Here is a 20,036-nt window from a genome sequence, read left to right on the forward strand (position 1 = left end):
CCAACCAGGCAGCATACACCAGGTTCTATGAGGCCCCCAACACATATACAGCAGAGGACTGCTGCGTCTGTGTTCAATCGGAGATGATGCACCTAACCCTCAAGAGACTAGAGGCCCCAGGGAGTTTAGAGGTCAGGTGGGGTGGGGGGTCAAGGGCGGGGACATCCTCATGGAGATACAGGGAGGGCAGAAGGTATAGAATATGGAATAGCGGGGAGAGGGAGGTTGGATGGGGGGGGGGAATAAAATCTGGAGTGTAAAAAGTAAAGAATAAAACACAAAACTGTAAACAACCCAAGAAATCTGGGCCAATCTTTGCTAACATATGGAGTCTATAATAGAGATGTATCCAGCAGTAGAAGAGTTCTTCTACCAAAGCCCTGGGTCCACCATCCACCACCATTTCCTCCTGGCTGTTTCTCCTTACTTCCTATGAGACAAAGCCCATGTAATATGCACATGACCACTTTATAACTAACACTGCTTGCTCCTGTCCCCTCAGACTTGCTACAGCTAGACTCTGAAGGGCTGCCACCATATCCAGAGACCCAGCTCACATCTGAGATCGGATGATCAGGGCACTGGGATTGGTAAGCAGTCCTAGAAGAAGGGGGTGCTGTGCTTCCCTCGACATGCACAATACTTTTCCTATCCCATTTCTTAAGTGAGAAGTAAAGACGTTTTCACCTTAAGTTTACAGCCCATTAACACAAAGGTCTGTTCTAAGTCTTGATCTGGGCCTAGAGACCTTTCTTCTGGGCCTTTCTCTCAAGGTTTGAGACATTTGAAGCTGCTTAGACTTAATTCTAGTGAAGGACTTTCTCTTCAGGAATTCTTTTGGTGTTATCTTACTGTCTTTGTTCTTCTGTCACCCAGGGACATTCGCAAACAATTGTAGCCTGTGACTAGTGAGAATGGCACTTACTAGCTTGTGTGTGTACACTGAAGACATCGATGTAAATAAACAGTACCTGAACGTCCCTGTCGCCTGCTCACAGAACTTCCCTGTCCAAGAGTGTCCTTTGCGGAGCTCAGCCAAGCTATGCTGGCAGTAATACCCATCAGCACCAGCTCTCAGGAGTCAGAGGGGCTGAGTGGGAACGGCCTAAGAGATGACGCTGGCCTGGGCAACTAGCATCTTACAGGAGGAGAATAGTGCCCCAACCACAAACTGCAACATAGTATAAAAAGCTAGAAACACACATGGTCCTTTCCAAAAATACTAATTCAATTCTTCTTTCAGCCAGGTGATAATGTCCTCTTATTATACAGGCATATTTAATTTGGTTTATAATAATAAAGCTGGTATTCCTTGCACACATGACATCAAATCCTGGAGTATTGGTCTTTTTAGGGGGAGGTATATTACAAGCTCAGTTACCACATGTGCAGTTTTAGAAGCATGAATATAGTAGTGCTTCTTTTCTGAGACAGGCTCTTGCTACAGATAACCCTGCTTGCACCAAACGCATGCTCCTCCTGACTCTTCTCTGAGTGCTGAGATGAGAGGCACACACCACGGTTATACCTTGTTGTACTGATCATCTACTTAAACATTTCACACCTTAAACGACAGCATTACATTTCCTAGGATTTATAAAAAAACAAGCATAAACCAAAGCCAAACAATATCCTGTCCCAAACCCTAGAGAGAAACACAGAGCAGAACCAAGTACTGTTGACCCACGGAATGAAAGCCGTACCCTGGCCAACTTGATACTGAGAATGAAAGGTGGTTCTAACAATCAAATATGAAGATAGCCTGTAAAACAGGAAATGGTTTCCCTTTTAGTTTAGGGCTGGAAAGTAATTCAGAAATCAGCACTTAGCATTCAACATACATTGAATGCCTCACTCTATGAAAATCAGAAACATATTTGAGAAAAAGCATCATTCCTCCATATCTCCCTTTTCTCGTTTTGGACAGTCTCTGTATGTAGACCAGGCTGTCCCAGGACTGGCTATGCAGCTCAGGCTGGAAGACCAGCAAGTCCTCTTAACCACTGACTCCTCTCTCTTCAGTATCTGTTTCCCCAGGCTTCTGAAAAAAGAGCTCTTGGCAAAATTCAAGAGCAGGCGTCAAACTTTTAAACAGCCTTTCCTCCCTGAACCAGCTCCTGCCTTGTCACTTCCAAGCAGTCTGACACTCGGCTGAACCTGAATGGAGACCTGAGAAGTGGTCCTTCTCCAAGGATTTAAGGAATTTATATTGGGAATGGAAAACCCAGTTTAGAAAGGGGTTGTGTTCCATTTCCTGCATGCCATTTACCCCCGAAAGGCATTGTTTTTTATATCTACAAAGTGGAAAATGATCTATATTCTCTTTATGTTAAGAGTTGTATGGGTTAAATGGATCCAACAAAGGTCTGATCTACCAGACACTGCTTTGTCTAATAGAAATCCTGTTCTTAGGGAGTTTTGGTGAGAACTGCAGGAAGGAAAATACAATGGACAAAGAAGTACAGAGTGCGTGAGCAAGACACGCCAGAGCGAAAGCCAGCTCTGAAGGCCACGGTGGCAACATTTCAGAACCTACGGACACTTAAATTTGTCACACAGGAAAGCCTCTTTTGGGTGGTATTTGAATAGAAATGAAAGGGGAAATGGTGTGACCAGATACAATTCTGGGAGAATGCAAAAGCAGACAGCAGGAAGCACAGACACAGGGCCCGGGGAGGAAGCAGGGCTGAGGGTCTTAGCAGAGGGTGAGGACAGTGACTTTGAATGGAGACTCTTGTGCTCCTTCAACAAGCCGGAAGCCACTAAAGGGTTTGAACAGAGCGGGATACACAGAGACTCCCACCACAGGTGGAGCTCTATATGGGCAAACTGTACAAAGGCAGAGACCAGCTAAGAGGCTGCCACAGAAATCTGGGGGAGGGGACATTGTCACTTGGGAGGGGTCACTAGGCAGAGGCAATGGAAACTGTTGAAAACTGAGCCAGGATTTAGTCAGAACAGTGTGCTTGAGAGACCAGGGATAGCTGTGAGCGTAGGCAAGTGGTGTGGCCATTCCTCAGAAGGGAAAGTCTGAGGGATTTTGATTTCTGGAATGGGATGAAGGTATATGATCAATAGTATTTCTTAAGATGTACTAACTTGTGATGACTACTGACATTCACGCAGACACGCCAAGCAGACAGTTCAGTACATAGAAGAGACTAGATCCTGATCAAGCGTGAAAGAACATATGCTACTTCCTACAATCCTGCATTCTTGATGCAAGGCTGGAGTGCAGGAATGGGCAGCTGGCACACACAGCTCTTTGTGAAAGTTACAGGGGACACATGCACTCTTTTTCTTTGTAAGGGCATGACAATCACTGAGGCAGGGCATGGTGACACGCCTCCTTTCGGAGCTTTAGTTAGAGACCTGTCAGGCTTCCAAATGCTGAGGGTCACCATTTCTTATTGTAACTCATCACCTCCCTTTTTCATAGGGAGCCTTTACTTATCCCTTAAGGTAAAAACTAACCAGAACAACACACACACACACACACACACACACACACGTATAACATATATAAATTATTTCTTTTGTTGTGGTAGCATAGTTAATATCTTTTCTTTTCACATCATATTCCATTATTAAGTATCTAGGTTAGACCTGAAAAGGAAATCACTACCATTGCTTGCTCCCTTCAAAATAAGCTACACTCCAAGTTACTTCAGAAGGCAACGAAGTGCTTGGTACCTTTTGTAATGAGAGCTAACTTTAAAAGCTTCTTAATACTATTCTTTGAGACTTTATTGCATCCTAATATGGAGGGAGAGTGCGTAAGAGTACATGTGCATGTGTGTGGTACACGTGTGGCGGTCACAGGACGGCAGACATGCAGGGTTGGCTCTCTTGTCCTATGTGGGTCCTGGGAACTGAACTCAGCTTGTCATACTTCATGGTAAGCACCTTTATCCACAGAGTCAGCTTTACTGATATTTCTCTTAATTTTGCATATACAAATACTTCTGTGTATATATGTGATGTTAATATTATTGTAAAACACCTTAGGTATACACCTTACCATCCCTTCTAGAGAATATCTAGGGTAAATGCTGCTACTTAAAAGATATTTTCTAGTAATGTGTGGATACTGACACAGCATGTTTGTTGTGTACACAGGATGCTTGAACAAGTGAGAACTAACACACGCACTTAACTGTCTCCACACCTGAAAGCTTGCCCATCTTGAATAAAATTTCCAGATTCACAGGGAAAGCAGAGAAAGCTCTGTGTTTCTATTCTACAAACTTCTGACCTATTACATAACCTCATCCTTTAATTAACATGTATGTCATTAAAATATCTGGAACACAAAACATAAAAAAGAATGCAATGACATTTTCAAATTTTTGTTTCCTTTTAAAAGAAAAAGTATATGTACAAGAATATGACATAGTCTGTTACTACATTTTCTGCTGGTTATATCTGAAGTGGGACTTTTAAGAGAAAGTACTTTCATATTCTTTCCTCAAATGGACAACTAGAGAGCAGGACATGAAAGTGTGACTCCTTGCTGGTGTCAAGTGAGTGCAGGTCAGAACATGGAGGGTGCTGTTTTTCACATCTCAGACTGTTAGAGATTAAACAGTAGCAAAGTTCTGTCCCACAGTCAGGTGATGGCCATGATGTGAACTTAGAGTTTTTCTGGAGGGTAAATTTGTCAATCTTTATCAAAACTCTGTAACTGAGCAACCTACCCAGAAATTTCATGTCACTAAATGTAAAATACAAGAATACAAAGCATGTTAATTATCAGGATGACCCCACATCAGCAAGTAGGCACTGCCAGGGTCGAGGAGCTGAAGCACAGAAGGCCAGTTCTATTGTGGTACGTTTGTCCAATGGAGCATTATATGTTCTCTTAGAGTGTAATATAGTGGCATGTTCATTGGAAGTATGTAGCAATAACATGGAGCCATGGGATGTGAGGGACAGCTTTGATCAACGTTTGTACATGTATGTCAGCATGATACATATCAATATGGATATACATGAAAAAAGAATGAAAAACTCCAGATAGATACACTAAAACTGTGTGAATAGCCTGTTTGGGGACTAAATTACATGTACATTTTTTTCATTTTGCTTGTTACAATTGTACTTTATTCTGTAACAACTTGAATGCTAACTTGAAACTTGAAAACAAGTGTACAGATTTTGAGAACAGAAATACTTGCGATGTGACTAAGAAAGTAAATTACCACAAAATACAAAGCTATTTCTACTTCATTAAATAAACAAATATGTGAATCGTAACACTGAAAAACTACAAGTGATGCTGAAAACCATTAGGTGTATCAGTTGACTGCACTGCCCTTTTCGGTTGTAAGGTAGTCTTCCCGGGCAGAGCCCACTCACTTATCAGGCCTGGTTGCCGAGAGACTGCTCAGTGCTGGCATGACCCGAGACTGCTCAGGGCTGGCATGACCCGAGACTGCTCAGGGCTGGCATAACCCGAGGCTGCTCAGGGCTGGCATGACCCGAGACTGCTCAGGGCTGGCATGACCCGAGACAGCGTTGGCATGATCCGAGACTGCTCAGGGCTGGCATGACCCGAGACTGCACAGCGTTGGCATGACCCGAGACTGCTCAGTGCTGGCATGACCCGAGACAGCGTTGGCATGACCCGAGACTGCTCAGGGCTGGCATGACCCGAGACTGCTCAGGGCTTGCATGACCCAAGACAGCGTTGGCATGACCCAAGACTGTTCAGTGCTGGCATGACCCGAGGCTGCTCAGGGCTGGCATGACCCGAGACAGCGTTGGCATGACCCGAGACTGCTCAGGGCTGGCATGACCCGAGACTGCTCAGGGCTGGCATGACCCGAGACTGCTCAGTGCTGGCATGACCCGAGACAGCATTGGCATGACCCGAGACTGCTCAGGGCTGGCATGACCCGAGACTGCTCAGGGCTTGCATGACCCGAGACAGCGTTGGCATGACCCAAGACTGTTCAGTGCTGGCATGACCCGAGGCTGCTCAGGGCTGGCATGACCCGAGACTGCTCAGTGCTGGCATGACCCGAGACAGCGTTGGCATGACCCGAGACTGCTCAGGGCTGGCATGACCCGAGACAGCGTTGGCATGACCCAAGACTGTTCAGTGCTGGCATGACCCGAGGCTGCTCAGGGCTGGCATGACCCGAGACAGCGTTGGCATGACCCAAGACTGTTCAGTGCTGGCATGACCCGAGGCTGCTCAGGGCTGGCATGACCCGAGACTGCTCAGGGCTGGCATGACCCGAGACAGCGTTGGCATGACCCGAGACTGCTCAGGGCTTGCATGACCCGAGACAGCGTTGGCATGACCCAAGACTGTTCAGTGCTGGCATGACCCGAGGCTGCTCAGGGCTGGCATGACCCGAGACAGCGTTGGCATGACCCAAGACTGTTCAGTGCTGGCATGACCCGAGGCTGCTCAGGGCTGGCATGACCCGAGACTGCTCAGTGCTGGCATGACCCGAGACAGCGTTGGCATGACCCGAGACTGCTCAGGGCTGGCATGACCCGAGACTGCTCAGGGCTGGCATGACCCGAGACTGCTCAGGGCTGGCATGACCCGAGACTGCTCAGTGCTGGCATGACTGGAGACTGCTCAGTGCTGGCATGACCCGAGACTGCTCAGTGCTGGCATGACACGAGATAGTGCTGGCATGACCTGAGACTGCTCAGGGCTGGCATGACCCAAGACTGCTCAGGGCTGGCATGACCCGAGACTGCTCAGCATTGGCATGACCTGAGACAGTGCTGGCATGACACGAGACAGTGCTGGCATGACTGGAGACTGCTCAGTGCTGGCATGACCCGAGACTGCTCAGTGCTGGCATGACCCACTTCCTCTTCAAGCTGACACAGCACTTCCAGGTTCAGAGTCTCTGTGCCAGACAAGGTGCTGCGAAGCCCTCTGTGACCTCCACAGTGCAGTTAGTTCTCACTGCAGGATAGAAAGAGAACTTGCCACAACAACAACTACAACAAAAATGTATCTTGTTTGACTAATTTTGCTAGCATGGATAGCTAAATAGATAGAGTTATATTTATTTATGTACCTCTGTTCTTGCAAATAATTTTACTAGGCGCTGTTCAAGATTTTTTTTTTTTCAGATTGCGAGGAAAAAAAATGTTGCATCAAGGAGAAAAAGAACCCAAGGTAGGACCAGGGCACGGATGACACAGAATTCGGCCACACTGGAAGTGGAGTTAGAGAATGCAGGCACATGCTTTGAAAGTGAACCAAAGCCTATTGCACCGACTGCTCTCGTCTTGGAAAGGGATCTGCCTTTGAAATACAGCTCTAAAACTGGTTAACTTAGAAAGTGACACTTTTTGCTTTTTCAAATTTCCTTTATGATTCTGGAAAATGAACATTTAACTTGGGATTCCACTTGCCAAAGTTCAATTTTCCCTTACAGGCTGTCCAGACCAAATTAGGTGGGGGATAGGGGTGGTGGTATAATTCAGCTTTCTTTGGACACTTTGGACAAAGAGAAGCCAGTGTTGTGGAAGTGGACCAGTCAAAACTGGACCGCTTCAAAGTGGGTGCGGTTTTTGTTTTTGTTTTTGTTTTTTTTTCCATGAAGAACAGACACCTACATTCCTGCAGTGCACAGCTTCATTGTCTACTTCTGTCCCTCTCGGCCAGCCATGCTAGTGTGTGCCCTGGTCCACACGGAGTTCCTGGCACATCCGAGGACAGACAGCATGTTCCCTTCATGCTCTGCTGTCACCGGTGAATCCTCTAGGGTGGCACAGAGAATATGGTGCAAAGACGGATGTGGAGCTTCTGGGAAACCTTGCCAAGTCAAATCTGAGTTCCCACATCTACAGAGAGCACCCAGGTAAGGCTGGGACACACTCCCTCAGCAGAGAATTGAGTCAGCTAATGAAGACAATTGTGACCCACCACCTACACTATTCCAAAGGTCAACAGACATTCCTGCAGTGACAAGCTCAATTATAACACTCCTAAAAATGTCTCATTAAAGGATCCCAGCTTCGTAGCCCATGAATTCTATTATATGAATATAAAGGAGGTCTTGCCTTTCTATCTTGATTCATCAGGATTACCCACCCCATTCTCATACATGACAACTTAATCTCTATAGTTTTATTTTTGTTGTAAGCGTGTGGATATTTTGCCTGGATGCGTGTCTGAGCACCACATGCAGGCAGTACCATGGAGCACGAAACAGCATGCTGGGTACTCAGGAACTGGAGTTGTAGGCAATTGTTAGCTTCATGTGGGCACTGGAATGGAGCCTGGCTCTTCTGCCAGAGCAGTCTCTTAGCCTCTGAGCCTCCTCCATCTTGCAGTTTTCACATAACCTTCCACAGTCTCAAGGCCTCTTCAAGTGAAATTCTTTGACCCAATGTAGTACTTCTCACTTTCAGCTTTACCCAATCTAAAACCCACTGACATCCAGGTCATGGGTGCACACCTGAGATATCCTCTCCACTAAAAAGGTCACCCCGGGCTCCTGAGAGACAGACGCCTGGCTACATCTTCTCTCTCTTTCACTCTATACCCCAACTTGCAGAGGCTGCCAGAGAAAGGTCCACATGCCCCTGCAGGAGGCCTATAAGCCATTCCAAAGTAAAGTAGAAGGATAAATGGCTCCTGTCCACTCAGGAAGACAGTAAGCACTAGTTTTTCTATGGCTTTGTTCTGGAAACCTTAGTCTAGGTGACCTTGGGGCCAGCAGCCCGGTAGGTTTGCATAAGTGCATTGTGTAACGTGATAAGGAACAAAGGTTTGGGGTTAACTTCCTCAGCTCAGATCTGGATGCCCTGATTGACAGTCCCTTGCACAGTGCAGACAAGTTGCTGGAGCTGTTACATTTTTTTTGGCATCAGAATGCTCTCTGGGCATCAGGAAAAAGGAAAGATGAAAGTCAAACAAGAAGAGTGAGGTGGGAGGAGTGTGGGGAGTGTGAAGGCTGACCTGCAGCCCAGCCAGGCCTGTGTCAGGTGACTAACAGGAACAGCCAGTGAGCCCAGCGCCTTTCCTCTGCCAGTACGCAGCATAAGTTCTAGTAGCCTAAGGCGGCGGAAACGAACGAGAAGATATCCTAACGTACACAACCTTATCTTAATAGGAGAAAAATTCTATGTTTCAACCACACTGTACTCTTGACTTGTGTTATGCATCAAAGAAGTTACATTTCATTAATGGGCCATTATCAGAAAATGCATGTCTATGTATACATACAGATTTTGGCATTAGGGATTAAACCCAGGATCTAACCAACAATTTATGCTCCAGCCCTCAAAATATTTCCAAATGAATTATCAAGATATCACTACAGTTTCTCAGGCTTCAGGTGAGCAGCGGGATTTTGGCAGCAGCACAGCACCAGACAGGTGTGGTCATCCTGTCTGTGAAGTCTCCTTTCCCCATGGTCTGGCTTTACAGCCTGGAGTAACTCCAGTAATTCCTGGAGTAATTCCACTTTCCTATTTTACACATACACAGCTAAAATATGGTCTTTTCTATAGTATTATTCTGTAATATTAATCATATTAATGCAGAAAGGAGATAATGAGAAAAGAGCAATGAAACTTGTGTAAAGTTAAGGTCGAGGAACAGTGTATAATTTCTCATGTTTTGTTTCCTTTTAAGCACAGTGGGTTCAGGGAAGCTGCCTACGCCAATAGAGCAGATATGAAACCCTATATATATGTTTAGTATGTACATATCACAACACAGATTGTCAAAATGGATGAACACAACATACTGACCTTAGGGGGTTTAAACGGATAATCTGGTGAAAAGGTAATGTCAAGAAAGAACACCCCGCCTTCATACACAGATCCGGGGGGTCCCAATATAGTTGACCTCCATTCATAAATGTTGTCTCCTTTGGGTCCAGCACTGAAATAAGACACACAAATGAGATGTGCTTAGAAATTACATAAAGTTTGGAATTAAAAATATATATATTTATGGTAATAAATTGAGCCATTTCATCAAACATAATAAAGTTAATACATTAATTTTATCTATCTATCGTATTGTCCCTGTCAACATCATTATTCTATAAACAAAACATGCTGATATTATGCACCAGCAGGGCTGAAGGTCCTGTTTACTGTTCACAACCCAAACACTGTGGAACAAGCTTCCAAGGACACTAGCTTTGTATAAATATGAAATTATGTGTGACGACCTGAAAAGAGTCGCACAGCCCTGGGGGCATTGGCAGAGAATTTCCAAGTGAGAAAGTCTAATGCAGAATGGCCGGCCTCAATCTTCAACTAAGCACTGAGAACACAGACTGGTTCCTGACAGCCACCAGGGAACAGCCACCACTCAGGAGACCCAGACAACCAGAATCTCTTCTTCCTGCTACCCCATTTCCTAGATAAGACATGTTATTTCATGATTGTATTTTATAACTTCTTCTCTGTTCCTCCCTAGAATAAAAATTCCTTGAGGAGTAGATTTTAGCTACTAACCACACATTTGTTGGGCAGTGACAGGCTATTGGCTGGGCAGTCATGACTGCGAGTGGCCAACAAATACCCATGTCTCCAGAAATTCACTAAGAAGAATAAAGCCCACGGTGACTGTAAATGGTGCTACTTCTTTTCAGTGAGCAGTGCCACAGGATGAGTAGAATTTGGCTTTTAGCGCTAGGGCCCAGCTCAGTGGTACAGGGTTTGCTCAGTGTTCTAGATCTGCAACGCCACTGTTTCGCCTGCCCCTGAGGGGTGGGGAACCCGTGATTCCTGGAAAGGTTTCTCAGGGTTCTTTTGGTTTTATCAGGTTATTATCCACAATGAAATCTTCATCATGTAATGGAGTGGACTGCATTATGAATGCTTGGGAAAGAGTTTATTCCAAATGTCACTGCAACAAAATTGATCACAACCAAGATAAGATTACATAGTGATAAAATTTTTTAATGCATCACCTCACTAGCAATCAAAGTAGAAGGGAAAACTTTATTCTCACAGGTTTCAGGAGACCTCCACTCCTTTCTCCCTCCACTTTCTTTCTTCTGGAATCCCTTCCCTTTTCTTCCACACAAAAGTAAAACCTTTACAGACTGAGTGACAGTTCATGTTTATAAACTGAGAAATAATATTTAGATCATGTAAAACTGACCAAATTTTAGTTCCGAATCATAAATTCATATCAATTAACAGGAAAAAGATTAATAATCTATTAGAAAGACATCAACAGACATTTCTAAAAGGTGGAAATAAAATTTAAAATACACAGTATCATCAAAATTGGGAAAATAACAATTCAAATGGTAAAAATAAATGCTCAAGAAGCAAAATAGAGTAGTGACAAGGACTTGGTAAATCTGATTTCTATACACTGTACACAAACACGTTCAAATGTGCCTGAGAAGAACACACTGCTCTTCATAAAGACAGGGAGGAGGGAAATTCTGAGCTTTGCAGCATTGTGGGTGGGCTTGGAAGGTGCTCAGCTCAGCAAAGTCAGGCACAGAACAAGAACTGCTGTGTGTTCTTACTTATATGTTAGCTAAAGCACTGGGCTCATAGAGGGAGAGAGCATAACAGTGGCTTAGAGAGCGAGTATGAAGAAAGGCTGGTCAGTGGTATGAGCCAGGTAGAGAAGGACTTATATGCGAGATTCCAGAAAATGGAGCTATATCACCAGAACCACTGTCTCCTGGGTAGGCAAAGAGATTAGCCGGGATGGAGCCAAGGACTCTACAGCCATATCTCGGCAGCTGGGTCATCTCATCCTTTTGTGGATAGACATCTTTGAAGTTGTAGTTAGGGTCTCCTGCTCTTTCAGGAACTAAGGCAGTAGACACATTCCTAGTCGCCACACATGCTAAGGCGGGTGTGCCCTCAAGACTGTGGCTCCGTTATCATTTGCATTGTGTTTCTGACCCTCTCCTTCCTTTCCTCCACCCATGGTCTTTAAAAGAGAATCACCAGGCAGTGTTGGCATATGCTTTAATCCCAAGAGGCAGAGGCAGCAGAGGCAGAGGGCAGAGGGCGAGGCAGACGCTAGTCCCAGACAGTTAGGGCTACACAGAGAAACCCTGTCGGAGAAAGAAACCATCCATCACAATTTGGAAAAGAGAAAGGTCACCTGACCCCGTCACCATGCCACCCATTTAACAGGCATGAGACCTTGACCCACACAGCCTGGGATGTTGCTCCTCCTTGCAGTCCACTTCACAGCTCTACAGAGTACACACTGCATTGCTCTGCTTTGCTAAGTAAGGCTCTGCCCAAACTGTCCACGTGTCTTGGCAAAATTCCTTCCGTTGAGAAGACAAGAAATCAGGAAGAAGTCTTCCTTGGATGATATCTTTCAGGAGTGCAACTAAGTGACAGGAACCAGTTTTAATGCCCTGTATTATCAGAGGACAACTATAGATGACAAGAATTCATTGAATGTCTCAAAATATCTAGAAGCAAACTTTTTCTTTTAATGTTCTAAACACATGGCTCATGCCTGAGGTAAAGGGCACACCAGCCACTACTCTTACCCCTACACACAGCTATACTGAGGTCACACTGTGCCTTGTTATATGTATGATGGCCATTAAAATTAAAAAAAACATCTTAATAAAGAATGCAGACTTCAGCTCAACTGAACATATCTCTGCTACGCAGCAGAGTGTCTACACTCATATCCCACAAACACAGAGGGGCTTTTGTAACAGCAATGCTGGCAGCACCTACATCCCGACTGGAAACGAATGACCTTCCCTAGAAGAAAGCCATCGAGCAGTGTGACCCTTCATATCCCCAGGAGCACATCAAGTTCAAAAGTGGCTGAACAGGTAGCACAAGACAACTATGGGGTAAAACAAGAAACTGAATGAAGGAAGAGTTCAGAGGAGTGGTTTCTTGGTCTTCTACCTCTCAGTTATTTTCCTATTGCTGTGATCACACCACAAACAAGGTGACAGAAAAGAAAGCACTTAATTTTGAGCCCAGGGTTCCCAGGGCACTAGAGTCCAGGACCATCATGGTAGGGAATATGACAGCAGACCTGATACAGGAGAATTAGCTCAGAGTTTACTCACATTTGCTCCCAATTAACAGGCAGAGAGAGCTAATGTAGTGGATTTGGAAATGAGGACTTTGAAACCTCAAAGCCTGACTCCTTTCACATAGTTCCTCCCGCAGGCCACACCTCCCAATAATCCTTTCCAAATAGTTCCACAAATAGAAGACCAAGTATCAAAACACATGAGTCTATGGGAGCCACTCTCATTTACACCCTATTTATTGTGTGTGGCAGGCAGGCTTAGGAACAATGCTTGATAATCTAGTTACATAATGTCAAATACGTTCTTTAATATGTATCAAATTTTTACATAAAGAAAAAGTATATGGGCTAGTGAGATGGCTCAGTTGGTAAAGATGCTTGCTGCCAAACCTAATGTCATGAGTTTGATCCCCCAGGAAGTATACACTGTAGAGAACCCATTCCTGATAGGTGTCCTTGGACCTTCATATGTACACTAGGACATGTATATAAACATACATATACGCATCCATGTAGATAAAATAAACACAAATGTAATAACAATAAGAATTGAGAAAAGTCCATTAAAAGGGCTATAAAGTTCTATATGAAATGAGCAAGTTCTGTGATCCTGCTGCATGTTAAAAACGATGTCCTTACCAGCTGTAAAGTTTATGAACTATAACAATAACCACCATTGGCAAGATGCCCACAAGGGTACAATAGTGGCACTTAAGGGTAATTAACAGCCATTTAGTTAGACTTAAGGCCTCCTCAATAGTAGGGAATTCATGCCTGGTACTATAAATCCAGCCAGCTACTCATGGCTGCTGAGATAGTGGACCACAGAGGAAGGAGAACCTATTACTACAATGGCCACTTTCTTAAACCAGTGTGATTCCCAACTGTATTTTAAATATTGATCTTATATTTACAAGTAAGTGTTGTGTTAACCTCTTCCCAATGAAGTTTCTTTTTGCAGAATTTGGAGACAATTCCAGACATCCCCATCTAGTCATAAAACAGAGAACAATCGATTTGGGGTGCCCCAATCCAACTGATACACCCATAACCCATCTCTTACACTTAAGGCTCAGGAAACACCATAGAAAGGGAGATAGAAAGACTGTGAGAGAGAGGCCCAGGGTGCCTGCTGTTAGCAGGGTCCACTACATGAGACAGGGAAGCCATACCGATTAGATATGAAAAAAACATTGTTGACTAAACAAGAGCTATACAATGACAACACCAGCTGGCATATAACTGTGGATGGGGTAATCTCACAAGGCCCTACCCACTGATGACGAGCCACAGGCCATTAATAGCTGTTGAGCGGGGGATAAGTATTCTCCAGGGACAAGTTTCTTGGTAGATTATTCAATCCCATGTGGTCAGCCCTAAACACGCATACAGATGGCAACACTACAAATTAGTAGGCTACACACACACATACACACACACACACACACTCATACATAGACACACAGGCACTCACCCCAATAAAGTGGTTATACATTTGAGGAGGGGATCGTGGAAGAAATTGGAAGAGGTAGAGGAGATGAAAATGATGGAAACATAATACTCATTTATAAAATTCTCAAAATCAAACAAAACACTAAAATGACCCATGCCTGAGGGTGTAGCTCATTGGTAGTACATTCGTCTATTAAGCATGAGACATTGTGATCAATTTTCCACACTGTAAACACATGGATATATTTTAAAAAGCCCTTGTCCTGGAAAGCTGGACTTCAATTCACAAGTGACTGTGAGAGAACAAGGGTTAAGTTGGACTGGGGAAGACAGGCCTCAGCGATCTAGCAATGAAAATGAAGCCCCATTCAGTTTTATTTCAAGTATTTGGTCTCTTTCTCTCTCTTCTCTAGTCTTTCTTTTGTTTTTTAGGTTTATTTTTATTTTAAGTGTGTGTTTGGCCTGAATGCGAATATGTGTGCCACATGCACGTCTGGAACAGGAGTTATCGATGGCTGTGAGCTGCTATGTAGGTGCTGGGAAACTAACCCAGGTCCTTTGGAAGAACAGCAAGTACTCTTAACACTGGGACCTCACTTGAGCAACTCTTTCTTTAAAATGTAATAATGAGAATCACAGTTAACCTAATGCACTGCAGAGGGAATCAAGTACACTGCAAAGCAGTGAGTGAGTGAGGGACCAGGACTGCTCTGCCACCCTCTCGACTCCAGTAGTGAGGCACAGGCACCTGCGTCCTGGCTGGAGGACACGAGGCTTGAGAAGTTTTAAGATGATCTTCCAGGAATGGAGACCACAGGTAGTTACATAATACCGGGCCACGTGAGTTGTCACCACACAGTGCCATCAACAGAGGGACTCAGGAGTAGACACAGATGTCTCAGCAAGAAGGGCACTCACTGTGGACTATGTAAACTCAATTTCTGTTCACAGAGTTGCATCTATCTTTCAATCAGAAATCCAGCTTTTATTGAAGTCGGCTGTCTATACTTCTGAAGGTGGATTAAATCAACGCAGCCGATATTATCACTCTGGGGTGCTTTAGCTAGCCAAGGTGTATCTTTTAAAGAAATGTTTATTCAGTAGCAACAGACTGTCTTTAAAACAGACAGGCATTTCCAAGGCACATGAATTTGAATGCCACAACACCTAAAATAAGACAGCCTGTCTTAGCTATCTGTCTCTCTCGTCTCCTTAGAGAGCAGGCCCACACGACTTGCAACGCTACAGTTAGGAGAGCAGCTCCCAGCTCTAGGTCTCCACCTCATGCTTGTTGGCACGTAGCAAGTGAGGACCCTTTAGCGTGAAAAAGATCTTAAGTGTGCTGTATAACAGAGCAGCCACGAGGCCCTGAGTGCCTGAAATGTGGCTAGGGCTAGGAGCCATGCGCTGTAAATGCAAAGGGAAGACTGTATTATAGATAACCAGAACCCAAGACAGTGGCGCCCAGCCTTCCTAACGCTTTGACCCTTTAAAACAGTTCCTCATGTTGCGGGGACTCTTCCCTCCCAACCATAAAATTATTATTGTTTCTGCTTTCTAACTGTAAATTTGCTATTATTATGAATCACAACACAAATATCTGTGTTTTCCAGTGGTCTTAGGTGACTCTGTGCTGTTCAACCCCTGAATGGGTCACAAAGCACAGGCTGGGTGCTGCTTTGTCTAGGGTAATAATTACATGCCCAAATGGTAATATCCGGGGTGTGCTGGGTCAAATACATTACAAAAAACTTAGGTGGTTTTAGAAGCTCACAGTGCAGTAGAATCCCTAACAAAGACACCCCCTTTCCTCAGTGTACCCTCCTCATCTTCTAGGAAAAAGAAAAAAAGGACCCATCTCAGGAACAGTTCTCAGCATGTGCACAGGGAGCGGAGGATGGGATGGGAGGAAAAAAAATCAGACAAAATAAAAACTCCTCCTCCTGGGAATGTAGGATCAGCAAAATACAGGGTGTTGCTCAAGGCAGCATCCCTGGAACGTAACCCACGTCCTCCAACCCCGTAGCCAAGACCCCAGTGTCCCCCCATGAGTAACCACACTACTGCTGCTGTCACAGCTGTAGACCAGAGCTCAAGACCAGCACCTGCAGGTCTCTGAAGCGCCCTTAATTCTGGACAGGTATCCGAGGCATTAAACAGCCACTTAGGTCTCAGCTGCCCCTCCCTAGTCCATTTTCTTAGTTCAACCAGAGCCTCAGTAGGAGCCGCTGCTCCCATCTTCCCTCTTCCTAAGACACACCCACAACTCATCCAACCCTAGGCTCTGTGAGAAATGGAAGGCTCTGGGCACCCACATCTTCTAGAAATACTTTGTTATCTGAATTTAAGAACTTGGATTAGGTCTGCTAGGCAGTGCAGCGGGTGACATTTCTTTATAGTTAACCCTGCAGCCCATGTGCAGGACAGGAAGACCAGGACCCTTAACATGTCTCTGATTTTATCAGCAGTGGAAATAAGCTTTGGACAGGAGTGCACACCACTGCCCGCTACCACACCCCTTAAACAACAGTGGGGACTCTACCACTCAGTTATATCCCAAACTTCCTATGTGTTGGGGCAACAGGGCAGCACTACCACACCCTGTCCTTCACAGCTCTGAAACAGTCAAGTCGATTCTCAAAAGAACCCTTAGTTCTCAACTGTTCCGGTCACAGATGGGAGACGGTACCCTCTGAGGTACCATGCTAACACTCCACAGCAACACTCCATGGTAACACTCCTCCATGGTCCACGATAATGCTTGTGGTGCTGTCATGTGACACTCACGGTATATGGTTCGGTGGCACCATGGTGGAGTCCCATGTGTCAGGGCTCCACTCCGTGCTGCCGCGAAGAGCCCCATGGGAGCTTTCTAAGTGTAGCCTTATTTGTTTCTAGCTAACACTGCGGCCATCAAAGTAGAAATTGCCTGGAAGAGCATAGATACAGCAGCTCTGTACAGGAAGCAGTTTAAAGGTCCTGTGGGTAGTTAAGACCTGTGGTTTGTACACAGATTTAAGGGAGGGCAAAAGCCTAGAAACACTCAAGCCACTTCTGGATGAAGATGCTTCCATTTCATATGTAAGAAAATGGGAGGCAAAAATTTCATTGGTATAGCAATGGCCTTTTATTCTTAAAATTCTGGTTGTGATAGCTCACGACTTGCATACTTTTTCTCCCTTTGGTGTTCCTGACACCGCCATGGGACTCTAAGGATCACTGTCACTATGTTTTTGTAGCAAGGTTAAGGTGAGGAGGTGGAGGATGGTGAGTCGGCTGGGAGACTAACATCTGAAGTGGCTGGCAGACATTGCTGGAGAATAAGAAACAGGTACCCCAGCAGGGTGCGGGTAAAGGAATTATGCATCAGATTCCAGGAGGCAGGCGCTTAATCCTGGGACTGTCACGGTTTAGGGACTCTGTAGCTTAGGACAATTTATCAAACACCTACAGTCTCAGCTCCCTGGCATTTTCCAGAGTGGCTCCATCTCAAAGGCACAGGAATCTCAAAGCAGTGATGCACTCAGCGTTCACAGTAGTGCCTGGCAGGTCAGTGTGAGTGTGGGCAGGTCAGTGTGAGCGTGGGCAGGCCTGCATGAGCGTGGGCAGGCCAGCATGGGCAGGCCAACGTGAGCGTGGGCAGGCCAGCGTGACGTTTAGGGTGCTGCTGTGGTGGATGACAAGAGAGACTAGAAAAGCTGAGTGGGTTTGGAAGCTTGCATCTCTCTTGGGCCTGGGAAGGACAGGGAAATAGAGAACCCCTGTTTAAGGTTACCAACCTCCCTCTGTGCCTTGCCTCTCACACATCTGTTATATAGTGTCCTGCAAGCTAAAATCTGTCCCCTGTGCTTATTTTCTCTTAGTTTAGCCCACAAAAGGAATTCAACAAATGACTGGTAATGCCAATCTCTGTTGACTAATAACTTAGTAAAGAAAAAACAAAAACAAAAAACAAACAAACAAAAAAAACCATCCAAACCAAACCAACAACAAAAACCCAGCCAAAATCTCAAACTCAGACCAAATGAATCTAAGCCAGAACTGACTTAGCACCTGGAAGGATCGTGATCCAAACACTAGTACAGCAGAAAGACTGAGGGCACAGGATGTGGCTTTTGGCAGACACTCAGTTAGAATCTACATTTTTAAGCTCTCCAGGTGACAGATGTGCAGGTGACTGTATACATGAGAGGTGACAGCACTGATAGGTTCGAAGTAGGGAACACAAAATGAAATTGTATGGTAAAAGGCATATCACTGACTGAGAGACTCCTGTAGTCCAGACACTGGCATTCTTAGACCGCAGAGTCCCATTTCTTTGTAAAAAGGAAAACATTGCTAAGGGATCTTATGAATTGGACTTTTAAATTTAATTGCCTCAGATTAACTAATCAATCCTGTGTGTGGGTGCATGTGTGCCATGACCCACATGCGGAGGACAAAGGACAGTTTGTAGGAGTCAGTTCTTCCCATATGAGAGCCAGGATGAAACTCAGGTCATCACGCTTGGCTATAAGTGCCCTAACACTTTGAGCCATCCCACTGGTGCAGAACTGGATATTTAATATGTATATATTTACAGAATCAAGTGCAGAACTGGAGAACAATTTCTTTCTCTAAATGTAGCAACCTGCAATTAAAGTAAGTTCCTTTAAATCGTTGCTATTCTGTAAACTCCAACAAGTCAAGTCAAGGGATAAAGAGGTCCAAGGGCTTAGCAACAGTGACCCCGTAAATGTTAGAACCGATTCTCACCTGAATGTATGCAGAGGCAAACTTACATGTCCACCTGACACCAACAGTGAGATCAGTGGTGAAAGAGTGAAAGTCTACAACCAACAATGAGCTAAATTAGTTCCCTACATTTCTGCATATGAGGCTAGAGCTGGCCAAAACTGACAGGCAAGCACGCTAAAAGCATACTAGGGAAATCACGGCCTGAAGAAAACGCACACGTCTCAGCACCACTGAGACACTTAGAGATTTAGCTACCTACTGAACAGTTAGTTACTCGGCATTTCCTTTCATGGCCAGTCTCCGACCAGGCACGGTGTGTGCATTCTCTTCTTTATCACCATAGATAGCTCGGAGGTAGCTTTATCTTCAAGCTAGGGTGCCTCACTTCTTCCTCCCCAGATTCCTCTTTAGTCAGAGACCGGCCATGAAAGGAAGTGCAGATGGAAGGATCTGTGGCAGTCGCCTCAGCTGGGACGTCAGGGGAAAGTGACGACCAGTAAGTGACGACCAGTAAGCAAACCCCACACCAAGCAGCTAACTTGTTGGCTTTATTTTCCTTAATAAAATAAGCTATCCAGCACCCATCCATCGTTTGTGTTTGTGTGAGGCTTTCTATCCAGCCTCTCCTTTGGAGTGTCCAACACTTCCTTGTTACATAATCCTGAAGAGGGTTGAAGTGGAAACTTAAGGGTTCTTTGGAGAGTCGGTTGGATGGTGTTTTGCTGGGGCAAACACATGAAGGATGTTTCATAAAAGTGGACACAGTGTGAAAGGCTAAGGCAGACTCATGAAGGACCGACTCACTGAAACAGACACAGGAATAAAACAAGCACATGAAAGGACACGTGATGAAGGA

General features: G+C 45.0%; 1 protein-coding gene across 2 annotated transcripts in view; it reads right to left on the reverse strand.

Annotated features, from left to right (window-relative positions):
* The window catches only part of LOC127690892 (ubiquitin-conjugating enzyme E2 E2), a 284,805-nt gene that overhangs the window by 50,510 nt on the left and 214,259 nt on the right, over window positions 1-20,036 (reverse strand). For both annotated transcript variants that reach the window (XM_052190448.1, XM_052190447.1), the window contains one exon: window positions 9,739-9,871. In XM_052190448.1, the coding sequence (XP_052046408.1) occupies window positions 9,739-9,871 (133 nt within the window). The remainder of the gene's footprint in view (window positions 1-9,738; window positions 9,872-20,036) is intronic.

This window comes from Apodemus sylvaticus, chromosome 8, assembly GCF_947179515.1.
Source record: "Apodemus sylvaticus chromosome 8, mApoSyl1.1, whole genome shotgun sequence".
NCBI classification, from domain to species: domain Eukaryota; kingdom Metazoa; phylum Chordata; class Mammalia; order Rodentia; family Muridae; genus Apodemus; species Apodemus sylvaticus.